This window comes from Astatotilapia calliptera, chromosome 22, assembly GCF_964374335.1.
Source record: "Astatotilapia calliptera chromosome 22, fAstCal68.1, whole genome shotgun sequence".
NCBI classification, from domain to species: Eukaryota; Metazoa; Chordata; class Actinopteri; order Cichliformes; family Cichlidae; genus Astatotilapia; species Astatotilapia calliptera.
Genome location: NC_137442.1, coordinates 14,597,185 through 14,612,196, shown reverse-complemented (window position 1 = coordinate 14,612,196; position 15,012 = coordinate 14,597,185). Strand labels below are relative to the sequence as shown.

Below are 15,012 nucleotides of genomic sequence, written 5' to 3'. Positions count from 1 at the left end.
GGTCCACATTTCCAATGCACGCTATTTTCTGCAAGTACCGCTGCTTCGCCTCTGGACGCAATCGGTCTCTATACAGTCCATTCTCGTTTGAGCTGCTTTTAAGCATCTTGTAATCGTTGTTCCAACACAGTGTGTTTGATTTGATTCGTAGACCCCGAAAATGGTGCCGCGCTCCCACAATGCATTGCGGCGTGACGTCAACTCCAAAGCCCTATCAGCCAGAGTTTCAGGTGTGTTCATTGTGAAACCTGGCCCCACCTTATCATGCGAATTCCTGAGGTCAGATGGCCCAGGATGTGAGTGGGTGTTAAGGCGTCTGGGAAGGGAACTCAAAACTGGATTACAGATGGCAGAGAGTTGGTGTCGTAAACCACCGCCTCTGTTCAAAGATGGTCGCTCACAGTGGACATAGATGGCTTCTTTCACTCCTCTTTCAAACCATCTGTCCTCTCTGTCCAAAATGTGAACGTTGGCATCCTCGAAAGAGTGACCTTTGTCCTTAAGATGCAGATGGACTGCTGAGTCTTGTCCTGTGGAGGTGGCTCTTCTGTGTTGTGCCATGCGCTTGTGAAGTGGCTGTTTGGTCTCTCCAATGTAGAGGTCTGGACATTCCTCGCTGCACTGTACAGCATACACCACATTGTTAAGTTTGTGTTTTGGCGTTTTGTCTTTCGGGTGAACCAGTTTTTGTCTGAGCGTGTTGCTGGGTCTGAAATGTCATGCTTGGAGAAAACTCTCCTGAGTTTCTCTGATACACCGGCTACATAGGGGATGACAATGTTGTTGCGTCTGTCCTTCTTATCCTCCCTCGCTGGTGTCTGGTCTTCTTTTCTGTGCCTGTTTGCTGACTTTAAGAACGCCCATTTAGGATAGCCGCACGTTTTGAGTGCTTCCTTTACATGCGTGTGTTCCTTCTTTTTTCCTTCAGGCTTAGAGGGAACATGTTCTGCCCGGTGGTGTAGGGTCCTGATTACTCCAAGTTTGTGTTCCAGAAGGTGATGGGAGTCAAAGAGGAGGTACTGGTCCGTGTGTGTGGGCTTCCGGTAAACTTCGATGTTGAGTTTGCCGTTCTCTTCAATGTGACTCTCCACCATTTGACCTTAGAACTGAAGAAGCTTCTCGGATGAGAGGTGAAACGTCTTCAAGCAACTTAAAGAAGTCCAGACGCTTTTCTTTGCAAGCTCCTTTGACTACGATGACCTGGATGACTGAGAACCTTCACAGACATGTGAGGTTTTATGTTTACTGACCACAGATTTGTTCTGTGGTTGTCCTATTTTTTAAATAAATGCATCTCAAAGACCAAGATACAAAAATATATTTTATTTAGTTTTTGTATACAAACAAATGAGACGTACGTTAAAAAAAAAAAAAAAAAAAAAGATAGGACCATCTGGTCGATCACTTGAAGCGAATGATCTCCTGAGTGGCCAGTCTGATGAGCTGGTTGAAGTCAAACTGGATGTACTTCCTCCAGTAACGTCTGTCTTTGCCGTAGGTTTGAGCCGGATAACACGGACTGCCTGAAACACAGGTTGGATTTATTTAGCGTTAGTTTATAGAAGTTTTTACTTCAACATCCACAGCTGATGGATCAAAGGCCAAACAGTGAAATTCATACATGAGAAATAAATCGCACTGTCAACTTCTCCTTAGTTAAATATCAATGCACAATTACTATTATTAGTTGTGTTTAACTGTGGCTAATAACAAAAGGAAGGCTAAAGATCAAGGTCTATAATTCTGGGAGGTGCTGGATAAAACTTATTTTAATAGAAACGTGCCACCTCAACCTTTTTTCAGGTTGACAGCCAAAGAATCCCAAAAGAGTAAAATAAAATTCAAATGTAGGAAAATGTGAGAGCGATTATCCCTGTATCTGCGGTTATTACACTCTTGCATAAATCCAGATTCAGGTTAGTGTCAGACTGTACAGCTGAAACCCTAATGGAGGTCTTCATAACTTTCTCGTCTACATCACTGCACTGGTGTCCTCTTTGGTATGTTCAGAAGTCAGCTGCCAGAGATCTTACCTGCATCAAGTCAGATCCTATATCTTCTTTAAAAATCCTTCTCCTCACTTATCAGAACTTCTCCTCCCCTACACCCCATCCCAGACTCCGAATTCTCCTGATAAAGTCGTGCTCTCGAGTCCCCACAGAAAGTCTTCAGTCCTTATGTGGGGACTGTTCCCATCTGGGATTTGTAACGCCCCGGCTTTGGAAATTTCAACAAGTAGTTAAAATGTCACCTGTTCACGAGGTTTTTTGTCTAAACGCTTTGGGTTCTTAAAAAGATATGTTATAAACATCATGTTCTTTCTGAGAACTTATATAAATTAAAGATAAAAGATAAGTGTAAGGAGGGAGTTAGACTTTTGAAATAAAGAGCCCATTGGTCAGCTGAGAAGTGAACATGTGATTAGCTGAGCACAGTGAATCTCAAACTGTTTGGCACTTCCAACGCAAGTCATCTCCCGAGCCCCCAAACTTCTCAGCTCCTTATTTTCTTAGCTATTTATCCCAGTTTACAGTTGTAGTGAGGAGGGAGTCCATCCAGTACAACATACAGCCTGAACACACTGACAGGTCAACACAAAGGCCTCTCAAAACCTTTTTTCTCTCTTTTTTTACATAACACATAAGTAATTTCGTTCCATGCCTTGACAGATAATCTATAGCAACAATTTTCTGACGCTATCTAGCTTATGTTTGTACACTTTGAACTATTAAAATCTCAGCAAAACTGAAAAGTCATAAATTAGCTCTCTAACGACCTCTAGAGGTTTATAGGTTCGCTGCTTTGGAGTTGATGTTCTGACAAACAAAAGAATCTGTGACCAACTATTCACAACAGACAGGCTTCAGCTTTTTTAAGTTGGATAATTTGGTGCCATTTAAAAGGATACATTCTGAATATGTGTAAAGGTGAATGTAAACAAGCAAACACCTCCACATTTATTGTAAAGCATGAAGTACTTCAGTGAGAAGGGTTGGAGAGAAAAATGTTCTGGTCCAAAAAAAGAAAAAGAAAAAAAACTACCTGCGCTTATGCAGGTAAATGTGTGTGCGCATGTGCGTCCTCACCTATGCCATGGAAGATACGAGCGACAGCCCTTCCAGAAAACTTCTCGTCACTTCGGTTGGAGAGGAAACTTCTGATGTCGGCTCTGATTTGATCCTCCCAGTCCAACAGCTAAAACATACAGAGGTAAGCCGAATCGTTCACAGACTTCACGTTAACTACAACTCCTGAAAAGTTTTCTACATTATTTGTCTTTGTAAAACCTTATATTTGTCGAGCTCCTCGAGATCAAAAGGTTTGAGAGCGTGGTCCCCGTCCCGCCTCTTATCAAAGTACTCGGACAGAAGGCTTTTTAACTGCAAACTGCGGCTCTCGTCCAGATCGTCTACACAGGACAGTACGCTGCAGAAGGCAACACTGAAGCACAGCAAACACAAAGTCAAACACCAAAGCAGACAGAGGGTAACTGCACGCAAAAAGACAAACGGTCAAAGCTAGCCAATACTGGAAAACAGGCTAGATCTTATTTAAGAATGTGTTTGTTTTAATTAGTGGATAATCCATAAAATCAGCGGATAATTAAAAAAGCTTAGCGTACCTCTTGAAGGCCTTAAAACAGGCCGTCAGCTGGTACAGCTGCGTTCTCTCTTGGTCCTGCACTCGTTTATGGAGGAACTGACAGACTCTGTCTATCTCCTCATCGCTCAGGTCGCCATAGGAACGAAAGTAGAACGAAGGACTGGAGAATTCGACGAGGACGCCGCTACGTCCCCCAGCTGAAACAAAAGCATTTTTGACTGATTATTTCTACTGCAGCCCAGCAGGAAAAGAAGGGAGACATCCAACAAGCATCTCACAGAACTAAATTTAGACTCAAGGTTAGACCCTAAAACCACAGAGGGTCGATCAGAGAGTGACACTGACGTTAGAAGGCAACAGGGCATCCCTACATGTATAAGCAAGTTGTACTTTTTATGGGCTTTTAGTAAAACTTTAAATTAAACTACACTTGCAAGGAAAATACATATAAAAGGTCAGATTGTCTTAAGAACACAAACTGATGTCAGGAAAATTGTAGGTACAGTAAAAGTATCTATGGCAGCCCGTTTCCGCCTCTCATACTCTCAGTGATGTGAGACCCTTCTGAACCGAATTCAAGGCAGCTTAATACTTTTTAAGGTCTTCTATTACTAAATGTATGTTAAAGACATTTTCAGACTTTATAAGGGCTGAGATCCTCCCTGAAACATTTTCCATGGCGACTGCCTGGATTGTTATTGCTGTGAATGTGTGGATACTAAATCGATACTAAATGAAAACAAAGCAAACATGAACTCATGAACAAACCTCTATCGGTGCTCCACTGCAGCTGCCTGAGTCCTCTCTTCACGAGAGGGAGCTGCCATCCCATAGTGTCCGCGACCTCGACAACATCAAACTCAAGCTGGTCGCACTGCTCCACCCGCTCGCCCGCCATCCGCCGCCTGGCCAACACCACAGCGATCGGAGGACAACTGCAGAGAAAAGACAAGTTTAAGACGTCTTAACAGTAACATTACAATCACAGACGCACACGTTCATGTGCCCGGCCAACGTTGTCATACATTTTAGTGATTTTCTGGAGCTGCCTCGGCCCATCGTAGCAGCTGACTTTACACACAGACAGAGTGGGGTGGAGCAGCTCCACGAAGCGCTGTGGGTGCAGCTCCAGATAGCAGAGCAGCGTTTCCACACCTGGAAAAACATAAAAAATGTTAAAATTTCAAAAACACTGGGAGTAGTTGTTGTTTGCTGGATTTTAGAGTGTTTCTTGGGAAATTTAGGTTGAATTTCTGTAATCTACACGATTTGTTTTGTTCTGTTAAACCAGATAAGAATAAATACGAGTGATTTTATTAGATGGTTTTCTTATTTTAATGCAACGTTTGCTCCAGTTGTATCATTTTATTTGTTTTCTAAATTCATCTGTTTGAGCGTAATCTGGTCATCAAACTGTTTTGGCTTTAGCTTTTTGGCCTTTTGCTTTCAGCGGATTCAGCGCACGAGCCACTAAACAACCTGCGTGGATGAGATCAGGCTTAAATTCTGTCTTAACCTCGAGTCAGAAATAATTTTTAAAATGTTTAAAGATTTATGCTAATGTGCTTTCCGTGTACAAATCAGCCTACACCTGTTCATTTTACTGTCTTATCAATCAATGTGATTTTTTTAGTGTACGTTTCCACTCACCTTCCTCCGTGATGTCCAGAGCCTCGATGGTCTCTTGGATGGGAATCGCTCGTTCGTGCGTGTGACAGACTCGCTCTCTGGGCCAATCACAGCGCTCCTCTTCTTGGTCCCTCTCCCGGTTATCTCTCTGGTCTTCTGTCTGTTTTTTCATCTCATCCTCATTTCGTTCCTCTCTTTTATCGTTGTCTTCTCGGATGGCTAGCCCAGCAGAACTGAGATCTGATTCCTTGCAGTAAAAATAGTCATATTACCAAAAAAAATTATGTACTAAAAAAGTAATTATGAAATTAGCATTTCATTATTTTTTTGTTTAAATTTCTCTATTGTGTGAAGCGATCAGAGACCAGTTCCCACTTTACTTACAGGTGCAGCAGCAGGTTGTGATTCATCTTTGTCTGACATGTCTTGCTGAGCAGAAGAATTCATGCTGCTCTCCTGATCGCACACATCCATCACCTCCAACAGCTCAGAGTCTTCAACATCCTACACAAACACACAGACACACAGTCCTTTACTTCACAGAAAGTTTGAGTTCTACAGACAAAGACATTTCTTCAGGCTAAAACACACTCACAGACAGACGAAGGAGGAGTTACCTTGAAGAGTTCCTGCTGTTTCTGGTGTATCTGTTTACATTTGCAAGCTGGGAAAACTTTCTGCACCAGTCTTTTCACCGTATAGTAGTCCACTGTGTCTGCGTAGATATGGCGACGGAGCTCATGGAGGTCTCCACCCTACAATCACACACAGAATGACATGATATTATTCGTATATGCAATATACACTCACTGGTCACTTTATTAGGTTCACCTGTACTGCTCCTTGTCAGTCCAAATATCTCATCATCAGACAATCACACTCAACACGACAGCAACTCTATGCATTTTTCACATGCACACGTTCGGTTGGAACCTGCTGAAGTTCAAACAGAGCACCAGAATGGAGAAGAAAGATGATTGTTGGTGGTGTAACAGTGTGATATTTTCATGGCACATTTTGGACCTCTCATTACCCACTGAGAATCACTTAAACACTACAGTCTACATGTGTATTGTGCTGACCATGTCCATCCCTTTATGACCGGGAGCATCTCAACTCCTCTCTCTTACTTACACAAACATTTTATTACAAACTGATTGTGAATATGACAGAAGGTTCATGATTCCACTTTCTCTCTGGTTTATTTGGGGTCATTTTATCTACACCGACACAGAACGCCCCCAAAGATCATTATTTATAAAGTATTTAAAACGGGATTTGTTTGAAATTGCCAGCTGACATTGAGGAAGTTCATTTCTTAAGCACAGTCGACCATCACAACAAATGTGTACAAAGACCTATTTTTTCCAAGAACTGCAATCCCACTGCATCAGTACTGCTTTCTGTAACTACATCATTGACGTCAGTAATGAAGAAAGTAATCACAATTTTAAGACTCACCTCCGGGTCCAGGAAAAGGTGACAGTGAGCCGGCTCTCCATCTCTTCCTGCCCTCCCAATTTCCTGAACGTAACTCTCAAAACTCTGTCAACAAGAAAAACAGGATAAGATGCCCCAAAACAGACTAAAAGAGAAAGTTAAAAAATATTTAATGTATTTTCAAGTCCAGTATGAGGAGACACGAGTCAGGATAGATCCGAGCACTGCCCACCTTAGGCATGTTGTAATGGATGATACCACGAACGTCAGATTTATCCAGGCCCATGCCAAACGCCACTGTGGCCACCACGATCCTGAGCTCTCCGCACATGAAGTTGTTCTGCACGCGTCGCCGCTCTGACCCCGACAGGCCGGCGTGGTACGATTCAGCCTGCCATTTCAGTGGTTTACGAATCTTCTTCCGAGCTAAATACATAAAGGACAAAACCACAAAGTCATGGAGACTGAAGGAAATAGACTTCACCTGTAATTAATGTTATCTTAAGTTATGTACCACAGATTTCCATAACACAGCATAGGCTCCACATACATATTTCACTTGTTCCCCCGCCATATCAACTCTCTCCTTACTAGTTTTTAATTAATCACATTTTTAAAAAACACTTACCCAGTTCTTTCTTTCTCTGCCCTACAGGGTTGTTTTCTGACCGACTGCTGCTGCTGCTCTTCTTGTTTTCTTTTAACAGCACCCCTTGAAGGCAGGTTCGGAGAAGTGCCGCCACACGCACCGTCTCCTCTCTTCTGGTGCAGTAGACGATGATCGAGTCAAGACAACCAAACCGATCACCTTTCAACAAGGAGACTAAAGCCTAAGACGACAATTGCACACATTGCAAACTCATTTTAGTAAGAGAAGGACTCTTGGATCTAGAACTACTAAAAATCCACAAATAAATGTCAGTCAGGACACAAAAACACTCATTTGACCTGATCCTTTTCTCTATCCGTGGACACAGAAAGATTCAGGTTTGGAGGCACAGCTGCAGATCTGACAGCAATGCCGGCTTGATCACTGATTTCCAGATGTTTAGCAATGTCCAGAGCAGTGGACAGAGTGGCTGTAGCTGTGAGTCCTAGCAAGCATCGTACTCCCAGACGCTCTCGTAACACCTACAAACAAGCACTGTATTAAAGACTTAAAGAGATAATCAAGAGTGATACCACTGTTCTAAAGAAGCCAGTTTACATAAATTTGACAGAACTTTTTACTTGTTTCAAACTGGAAAGTTCAACACAGTGAGTTGTTTGAACAAGTAGCAGAATTAACATCACTTGTGTTAGAGTACAATTATCTCCAGAAATCATCAACCCACCTTGCAGAGTCTTAGGTAGCAGGGTCTGAAGTTGTGGGACCACTCTGAGACACAATGAGCTTCATCTATACAGGCGAAGGCCACAGGAGGGAGCTCCTGAGCAGAAGGAAGACACCCTGAACCTGAACCTCCTCCCCCAACAAGGGCTTCTGGAGAGAGCAGCAGCAGACATACCTGGCCTGACTTCACCTGGAAAAATAGCAGGAGGTGAATACAAGGTATGAACGGAAAATAATCAATGATATAGTAAAGTTTCAAATAAGCATAGAAGTCAATTAATTCACGCCTGAAATTAGAAGATAAGGTGCTGTAGAAGTCGGCAAATCGCAAGCAGAAAGATGAGGAGGGACAAACTACACATTTTGACTTTTTGTGGAGAAAACAGCTGTTACTTCTGTGCAGAGGTGTGCGAGCATATGGAGCTGGGACCACATCTGCACACACCTTGATCTGACTGATTTGAAATTCCAACTCTATCTGATTTAAGACCATATGTGGATATTTGTATTCACACTGGCATAAAAAAGGGCATCTGAGTGTCGCAGAATATTTAAAAATAAAATAAATAAATATGTTTGTATGACTAACTATCTTAAACCATTTATTTGCATCCCAGCCAAAGAACTGGGACTGCAGGAGAAGAAAGACTTGCATCTAGTGTGACTGGATTCATGGATCCAATAAGAGGCTGTTCATTTTTCAATGACATTAACAAAGAAGCTGTAATCAACGTGGCTCAGTCTCACTCATATCTTATTCTTGATGCACTTCCTTTTACCTTTTCTATCGCTGCTTCTCGCTGTTTCATTGTCATATTGGAGTGGATACAGGCCGCCTTCAGCTTGGCTGGCAGGCCAGACAGCTGCACAGAAACACAAAAAGATATTCAGCAAATACATTCTCAACTCTATCATTAGTTTAGAGAAATTAGATTTGCTCTGTGCCTACAGCCATCAGGTGTACAAGTGTTTACCTGGTCGTCCATTAGAGAGACGAGAGGCGATATGACCAGAGTGATGCATTTGGATCTCTGAGCATAGAGGTAAGCTGGGAGCTGGTAGCACAACGATTTGCCCATCCCTGTTGATAACACTACGAGGGTAGACAGACCTAAAGGTGGAAACACACAAACATGTACAGAGAGATTGTAAATTAGCAAATGAGTGTGTGCAGATGAGCTCATGAGTGTGCTCACTACATACCCGACAGGATCCTCATGATGGCTTCCTCCTGTCCTGGTCGAAATGACTGATAGCCAAGATCTCTTAGAGCCGAATAAACATCTTCATGTGTTTCTTAATATAAAGAGAAAAATCAGTTCTTAGGCCAGTGTACTGTATGTCTATTTTTCAGATTTCATGAGATCAGTGTGCAGTCCTTACCCTGGACTTTTCCATCCTCTGTGAGCTCATAAAGCGGCTCCATGGGTGGAGGAGGAGGAGGCCGTTCATAATCGGGGCGAATCACATTCAGCAGCACTTCATCTTTACGCTTACTGTCCACTTCCTTTTCCTGATCATTCTGCTCCTCTTTAAAAGTGGATGCTGCCACTGGAACACACAAACGCATCAGGGTCTAAACGCGCACGACTTAGGAACACAAAACATCTGTATTTGACAGCTTCGTTACTTAAAACAGCTCAAATTTAAGCTCTAAAAATAAATGTGCACAAATTTACATGAACAAAGTGTTAAAAACTTTTTTCCATTAATGAGCAGATGTAAACATACACCTCCAGTCTATGTGTTAGCTGTAGAAAACATAAGGTTAATAACTGCTCTTATTGTAAAGTAAGAACAGTTATTAACCAGATAAAAGATAAAACTAAATTTCACATAATGTCATGAATATGATGCACAAAGTAAAACTTAAACAGTGCATTTATGACACTGGAACTATGCAGTCATGCATAAGCCGACTAGTTCTGTCAGAGAGCGGCATGCAATCAAGTCAACAGATGTACCCTGTGGCTGAGGTTGTAGTGTCCCAGTTGCCCTGGCAACTTCCTCCAGGGTGGGTAATTCAAACGGCTCCTCCTCAACCGCCTTCTCGTCAGCAACAGGAGGTGGAGGGGCTGCAAAACATATCAAAACTTTTAACAGACCTGTGATGCTGATTTCCAGCTCTGAAACTTTATTTTTGGACTCTAGCAGAGCAACTCCGTCATCCTTCAGATAAAAGACGAACTGAAGGGCGTCGCTGGAGCTTTGAAGAGAGCTCTTCTCTCTTTACAGCCACCCTCCCTACAAGTAATCTTTTTGCTAACTGACTTCCTCTTACTATGGGTGTGACTGCCGTGTTGACGACACTAAGGACTGTCTAGAGCATTCTGAAGGAATCACAACAAGGTGAGATATGCGTTTAATAATAGTTATTGTTGTTCCTGCATCACCTCGCCCTTTGCAGTCAATAGCCCAGTGTCCGGTCCCTCCACATTTGTAGCAGGTGTCACCCTGTCGACTGAGGCCCCCTCTGAAACCCCCTCTGAAGCCCCCCCATCTTCCTCTGCCAAAATATCCCCCACCTCCACCGAAACGCTCTCCCTTCAGCTGGAACTTCTGCATGTACAACTGCAACACCAAGAAGACATTTATGACACCAAGAAAATATAAAAAATGCATTTTAATTACTCAGTTTGTATTATAACAAGGACGTGTTATACATGATATAAGCATAAACTCTTTGAGAAAGTGTGCGCTTCTTCTCACTTCTTTTTGATATGTAAACCTAAAAAAATAGGCCTTAAACTTTCATGCACAATGATAACCACACACACACACACAAACAAATAAATAAATGTAATATACCTGTCTGCGCAGAGCAATCCCTCTCAGGGCATAGCCTTTGACATGAGATTTCTTCTTCAGGTTTATTTTCACAAAGTTACCCTCGGCTCCTTTTGCGACTCTGTTAAAACAGGAAAACAAACACATGTAGAAACCTTTCAAAGACATTCTGCTTTCCTCACATGCACTTTGTCCTACCTGGCTCTAGCAGACTGTGCCCGATAGATTTTGTTAACTCCAAATTCTTCTTCTATGTCTCCAAACAAGTTCTCTTGGGGCATCTAGACAGAAGCAAAGCTACATCAGATAATCTTATATAAGCTTAAAATAAGACATACAATGCACCCTCCAAATCCCCCCTTGCCTTTTTTGGTCCCTTGGTTTCTTCCTCTCCTTCACCCTCTCCATCACCTTCTTTTCTCTTGCTTCTCTTTTTCTTTCCTGCTCCTCCGTGAGCTGAGCTGGGGCTAACGTCAGAGCTCTCCTCTTTCTTTCTACCACCTCTCCGTCTCTTTTTTACTCCTCCTTCTTCTGTAGTGTTTCCCTGCGTGTCACCCACTTCTCGCTGCCTCTTCTTCCTCCTATTTTTTGAAGCTTTAGTTTTTGGACTGCTTTCATTGTCATCATCAGCTGTTATATGTGATGTCTGCCCTCTTTCCATCTCCTCCTGTCCCTTCCTTTTCTCTTTGCCAACCCCTTCTTTCTTGCTTTTTCCAGAGTTTGTAGCACTAGTAGTGACTATTTTATCCCCTGTTACACTCTCAGACTTTTTACCTCTTCCCATTTCTAATGACTCCTGTCTTTCTCTCTCTATATCCATCTCTTCCTTTGCTTCTCTTTCGACTCCTTGCATTTCCCCTTTTAATTTTTCTCCCTTTTCTGCCATCCCTCGTTGCTCCACATTCATCTCCTGGTTGCCTGCTCCAGGCTTCTCCTCTGCTCCCATCTCTCCAAACACCTGACACCTCTCTAGCCACTTCCTGTCCACAAGGCTCAGCCTGCTGGCAGGAGAAGGCCTTGCTCCAAGGCCTCTGCCTCCTCTGAAACCTCCACAAATCTGTGGACTTCCGTTAAAGCCAATTACACTTTCACCACCTGCAGAATCGGTACCTCTATTCTGAGTTTTTGATGTTTCAGCATTTTCTTTTACATCTCCTAAAATGCCTTTAGTTTCACTTCCCATAGTTCTGGCTCCTACTTTTGAAGCCCCTAAATTTCGCTCAGGGGATAAGGATGACAACAGGGTGGAGGATCTGATGGGAGAAGGACTTAAAGCAGAGGTAGTGAATTGTGAACTAGTGTCTTTGCCAATGCTACAGCTACCAGCAGCATCTGCAGCTTCATCATTGTCCTGTCTGAACGTTTCAAATGGTTGAAACGGCTCTTCAGGCTCTGCTGGTTGGAGCGTCTTTGAAGCCAGAGATCCCAGGCAAGGATTCATTCTGTAAGCAAAGACGTGATAACAAGGAGGGCTCACATAAATCATCACAAAGTCACATTATTCAAGCTTTTTAAAGTGGCACAAGCAAAACAACTACTTAGTAACCATCTTGCTTGAACACTCAAAAGTAAAAGACGATATTGGATTCTCCAATATCCAAACTGCTTTATTTTGCAATTCATTCATCCTAATAGTAGTGTTAAAAACAAAAGCAATCAAATTTTTATAATAAAAATGAGAGAAATAGTATCTCGGGTATAAATGAAAATTAATTCCTTTTCCTTATTTTCTGGTTATATATATAAGTAATCCATATGAGCTAAAAGCTTTCACAAACTGAAAACCATCACTAAATTAAAGTCATTTTTTTCATTAAAGGATTTAGAAACAGTTATCCACGTCTATGTTATCTTTTCTATTCTTGTATAAAGGATTTCCAACTTTCACTCTCCCTTTCTTAATTCCAAATACAGCTGCTCGGCTCTTAAGAAAGAACAGCACATCACTTTGGTCCAAAAGTAAATTAGCATCTATGCTCACAAAATAACTTACTTATCACTGAATAACACTTATTGTTAACATGAAATGAAATTATTTTCCTTGATCTAATTACCTTGGTGAAAAGGGACTGAATTCAGAGTCAGTGGTTGTGGTCTTGGCAGTGGCAGCAGGAGAAGTGACGCTCTTTGTTCTTATAGTTTGTTCATCTTTCAAGGAGTCCAGAGGTAGCCGACCAGGACGGTGCATTTTCTTCAGTGACACAGGCCTCTCCTTCATTAATAATAAATAAATAACAGCAGAACAAACACATTATTATATAATGGCTACTTTGGTAATTTCCTAATTTCAATATCTCATTAGTTTATTTTATTGTTTTCTGTCCACATGTAATCCAGGGAAATGATAGAAATCATTGAAAAAATTAGCCTTAAATTATTTCTATCATTTGCATTATCTTTGTATCACAACACAACATGTAGGGAAAATGAAATTAACTACCACTGGTTAATGTCATCATCCTCACAGATGGTCATCAACAAGTGAATATGGTCCTTTTGCAGGCAAATCAGTCTTAGCACAACAAGTTGAATTAGGTGTGGTGATTCTCACCTTACTGATTGAAGACAAGTTGTTTTTAAGCTTTAGGCCATAATACTGAGAAGACGCCTTCAGACTGTCTCTGTCCTGGGATGTCAGTTTGGGAGATGATGTCGGCAATGCACTGCGGTTCAAGTGGGAACCCCAACAGTCTGACTCCTTCATAGACAGAGACAGAAAACAAAGCAACAGCCTCATTGAGAGATTTGTTCAGATATGTTAGATATTTATTACATTTGAGATTAAAACACAAACGTCAGACAACGATGGACACAAAGAGACCCTCCTCATTACCTTTTGGCTGTGAGTATGCCCATTGGCGGCCTCATTGCTGTTCTCTTTGGCTTGTTTTAAGCTGCGGTATTCTTTATACAAGTCTGCAAGGAAGACACCAAATAAATAATAATCTTCTTCGCTTATTTACACTACAGCTGGAAATTCATACTGATGGCGAGCACTCACTTCTGGTCTCCTCTGGAGCCCGATCAATGTCCTCCTGAAAAATGTACCATTCAGCGTTCATAAACAATAATACTAAAACAGGTAGCATGCTAACAAAGCTCGTTGTTGTTAACAGTTAACTCACCTTGTTGGGTTTTCTCTTGTGCTCTTTGACAAACCCCTGCTCCCAGTTTTTCAGCAAAACTTTCACGTCATTGTAGCGATCCATGCTGAGGTGGACAGGGCTGTTTTCAAACTGCTGTCGGGAGTTTTTGTTATAACATTGGCGTTATTGTTCTTTTTTCAAAGAAAGTAGCAGCGTAAGCTTATATGTTTATCCTCTATTAGCTGCTTTAGCTTCTTCTCACTCCAATTAACATCTCTGCCAGTATGGCAGATGACATGAAGACATTTTTGTGAAGTATACAGTAACTATCAAAGCTCCTTCCGCTGTGTTGTTTACGATTTTCCCGCGCCGGAAGTCAGCTTGTGTTGCCAGGTTCTTTCCTGTATCCTCCGATCCCACAAAATTGCTTTTTTGGTGTCAAACTATTGAGTTCAAGTATTATTTTTTTTAATCATTAATGATGAAATGAAAATATAGCAATGAAACAACAGCGCCTTCAATACATAGCTGTGAAGCACGTACATTTATCTTGCAAAACGTCAAATTTCTTAAAACTCGTCACCTCATTTGTCAAGCAGGCACTTCCGCTTAGTTTTGACCCGCCTTCATTAAAGAGACATGGACAGTTTAAAAGGACTCAGCTCTTTGATCTATGCCTGTTTATGGGATACATTATACTGTAAACATGAAATTTCTATAAGATGCGCATTTTGTTATTATAATTGTCAGGACTTCAGGCATATAAAAAAAATAGTAATAATGAATTAATGCAATGTCTCAAAGCAGACATCAAGTGCTACTGGTTTAAGTAACTGACCCTTGTTTGTTTCACAACTCGTTTCACCACAGTGGCAAGTTTACTTTTATTGTTCATTTATAGCTAATATATCAGACTGAATTAAAGAATATAAAAGAATATATGTCTGAACGTCTTCATAAGTTCTTGTATAACATTTACAACGCTCTCCTTCCTGCATCTTCTCCTTCTCTCTCTCTAAATTAATTTTTTTCCTGCAGGATACTTACCTGCACCTTTATTCTTTAGTAAATTTTGACTTCTATCATTTCAGTTTTTAGACAGGATTCATCTAGAGGAGGGCTGCTTCATTACAA

The 15,012-nt window shown here is 41.6% G+C and overlaps 1 protein-coding gene across 1 annotated transcript; it reads right to left on the bottom strand.

Annotated features, from left to right (window-relative positions):
• Positions 1–1,308: 1,308 nt before the first annotated feature.
• recql4 (RecQ helicase-like 4) lies at positions 1,309–14,226 on the bottom strand. Its single transcript, XM_026157054.2, has 28 exons — positions 13,918–14,226; positions 13,794–13,827; positions 13,626–13,708; positions 13,344–13,490; positions 12,847–13,004; positions 11,157–12,234; positions 10,991–11,073; positions 10,814–10,913; positions 10,399–10,576; positions 9,970–10,080; positions 9,389–9,556; positions 9,209–9,301; positions 8,980–9,116; positions 8,785–8,868; positions 8,007–8,195; positions 7,621–7,803; positions 7,301–7,502; positions 6,905–7,098; positions 6,694–6,777; positions 5,850–5,987; positions 5,617–5,736; positions 5,254–5,479; positions 4,629–4,758; positions 4,372–4,538; positions 3,623–3,800; positions 3,288–3,441; positions 3,087–3,195; positions 1,309–1,523 (listed from the first exon to the last, which is right to left on the bottom strand). Exons 1-28 carry the CDS (start codon positions 13,999–14,001, stop codon positions 1,402–1,404), a joined length of 4,734 nt encoding a protein of 1,577 aa, XP_026012839.2. The 5' UTR covers positions 14,002–14,226; the 3' UTR covers positions 1,309–1,401.
• Between the last annotated feature and the right edge of the window lie 786 nt (positions 14,227–15,012).

Excerpts from the sequence above, each read along its gene's own strand:
- recql4 (XM_026157054.2), bottom strand. The coding sequence starts at position 14,001 with ATGGATCGCTACAATGACGTGAAAGTTTTGCTGAAAAACTGGGAGCAG. Across the intron at positions 7,804-8,006 it reads GCTACCTAAGACTCTGCAAG|GTGTTACGAGAGCGTCTGGG; the intron begins GTGGGTTGATGA and ends GCTTGTTTGTAG. Across the intron at positions 5,737-5,849 it reads AACAGCAGGAACTCTTCAAG|GATGTTGAAGACTCTGAGCT; the intron begins GTAACTCCTCCT and ends GTGTTTGTGTAG.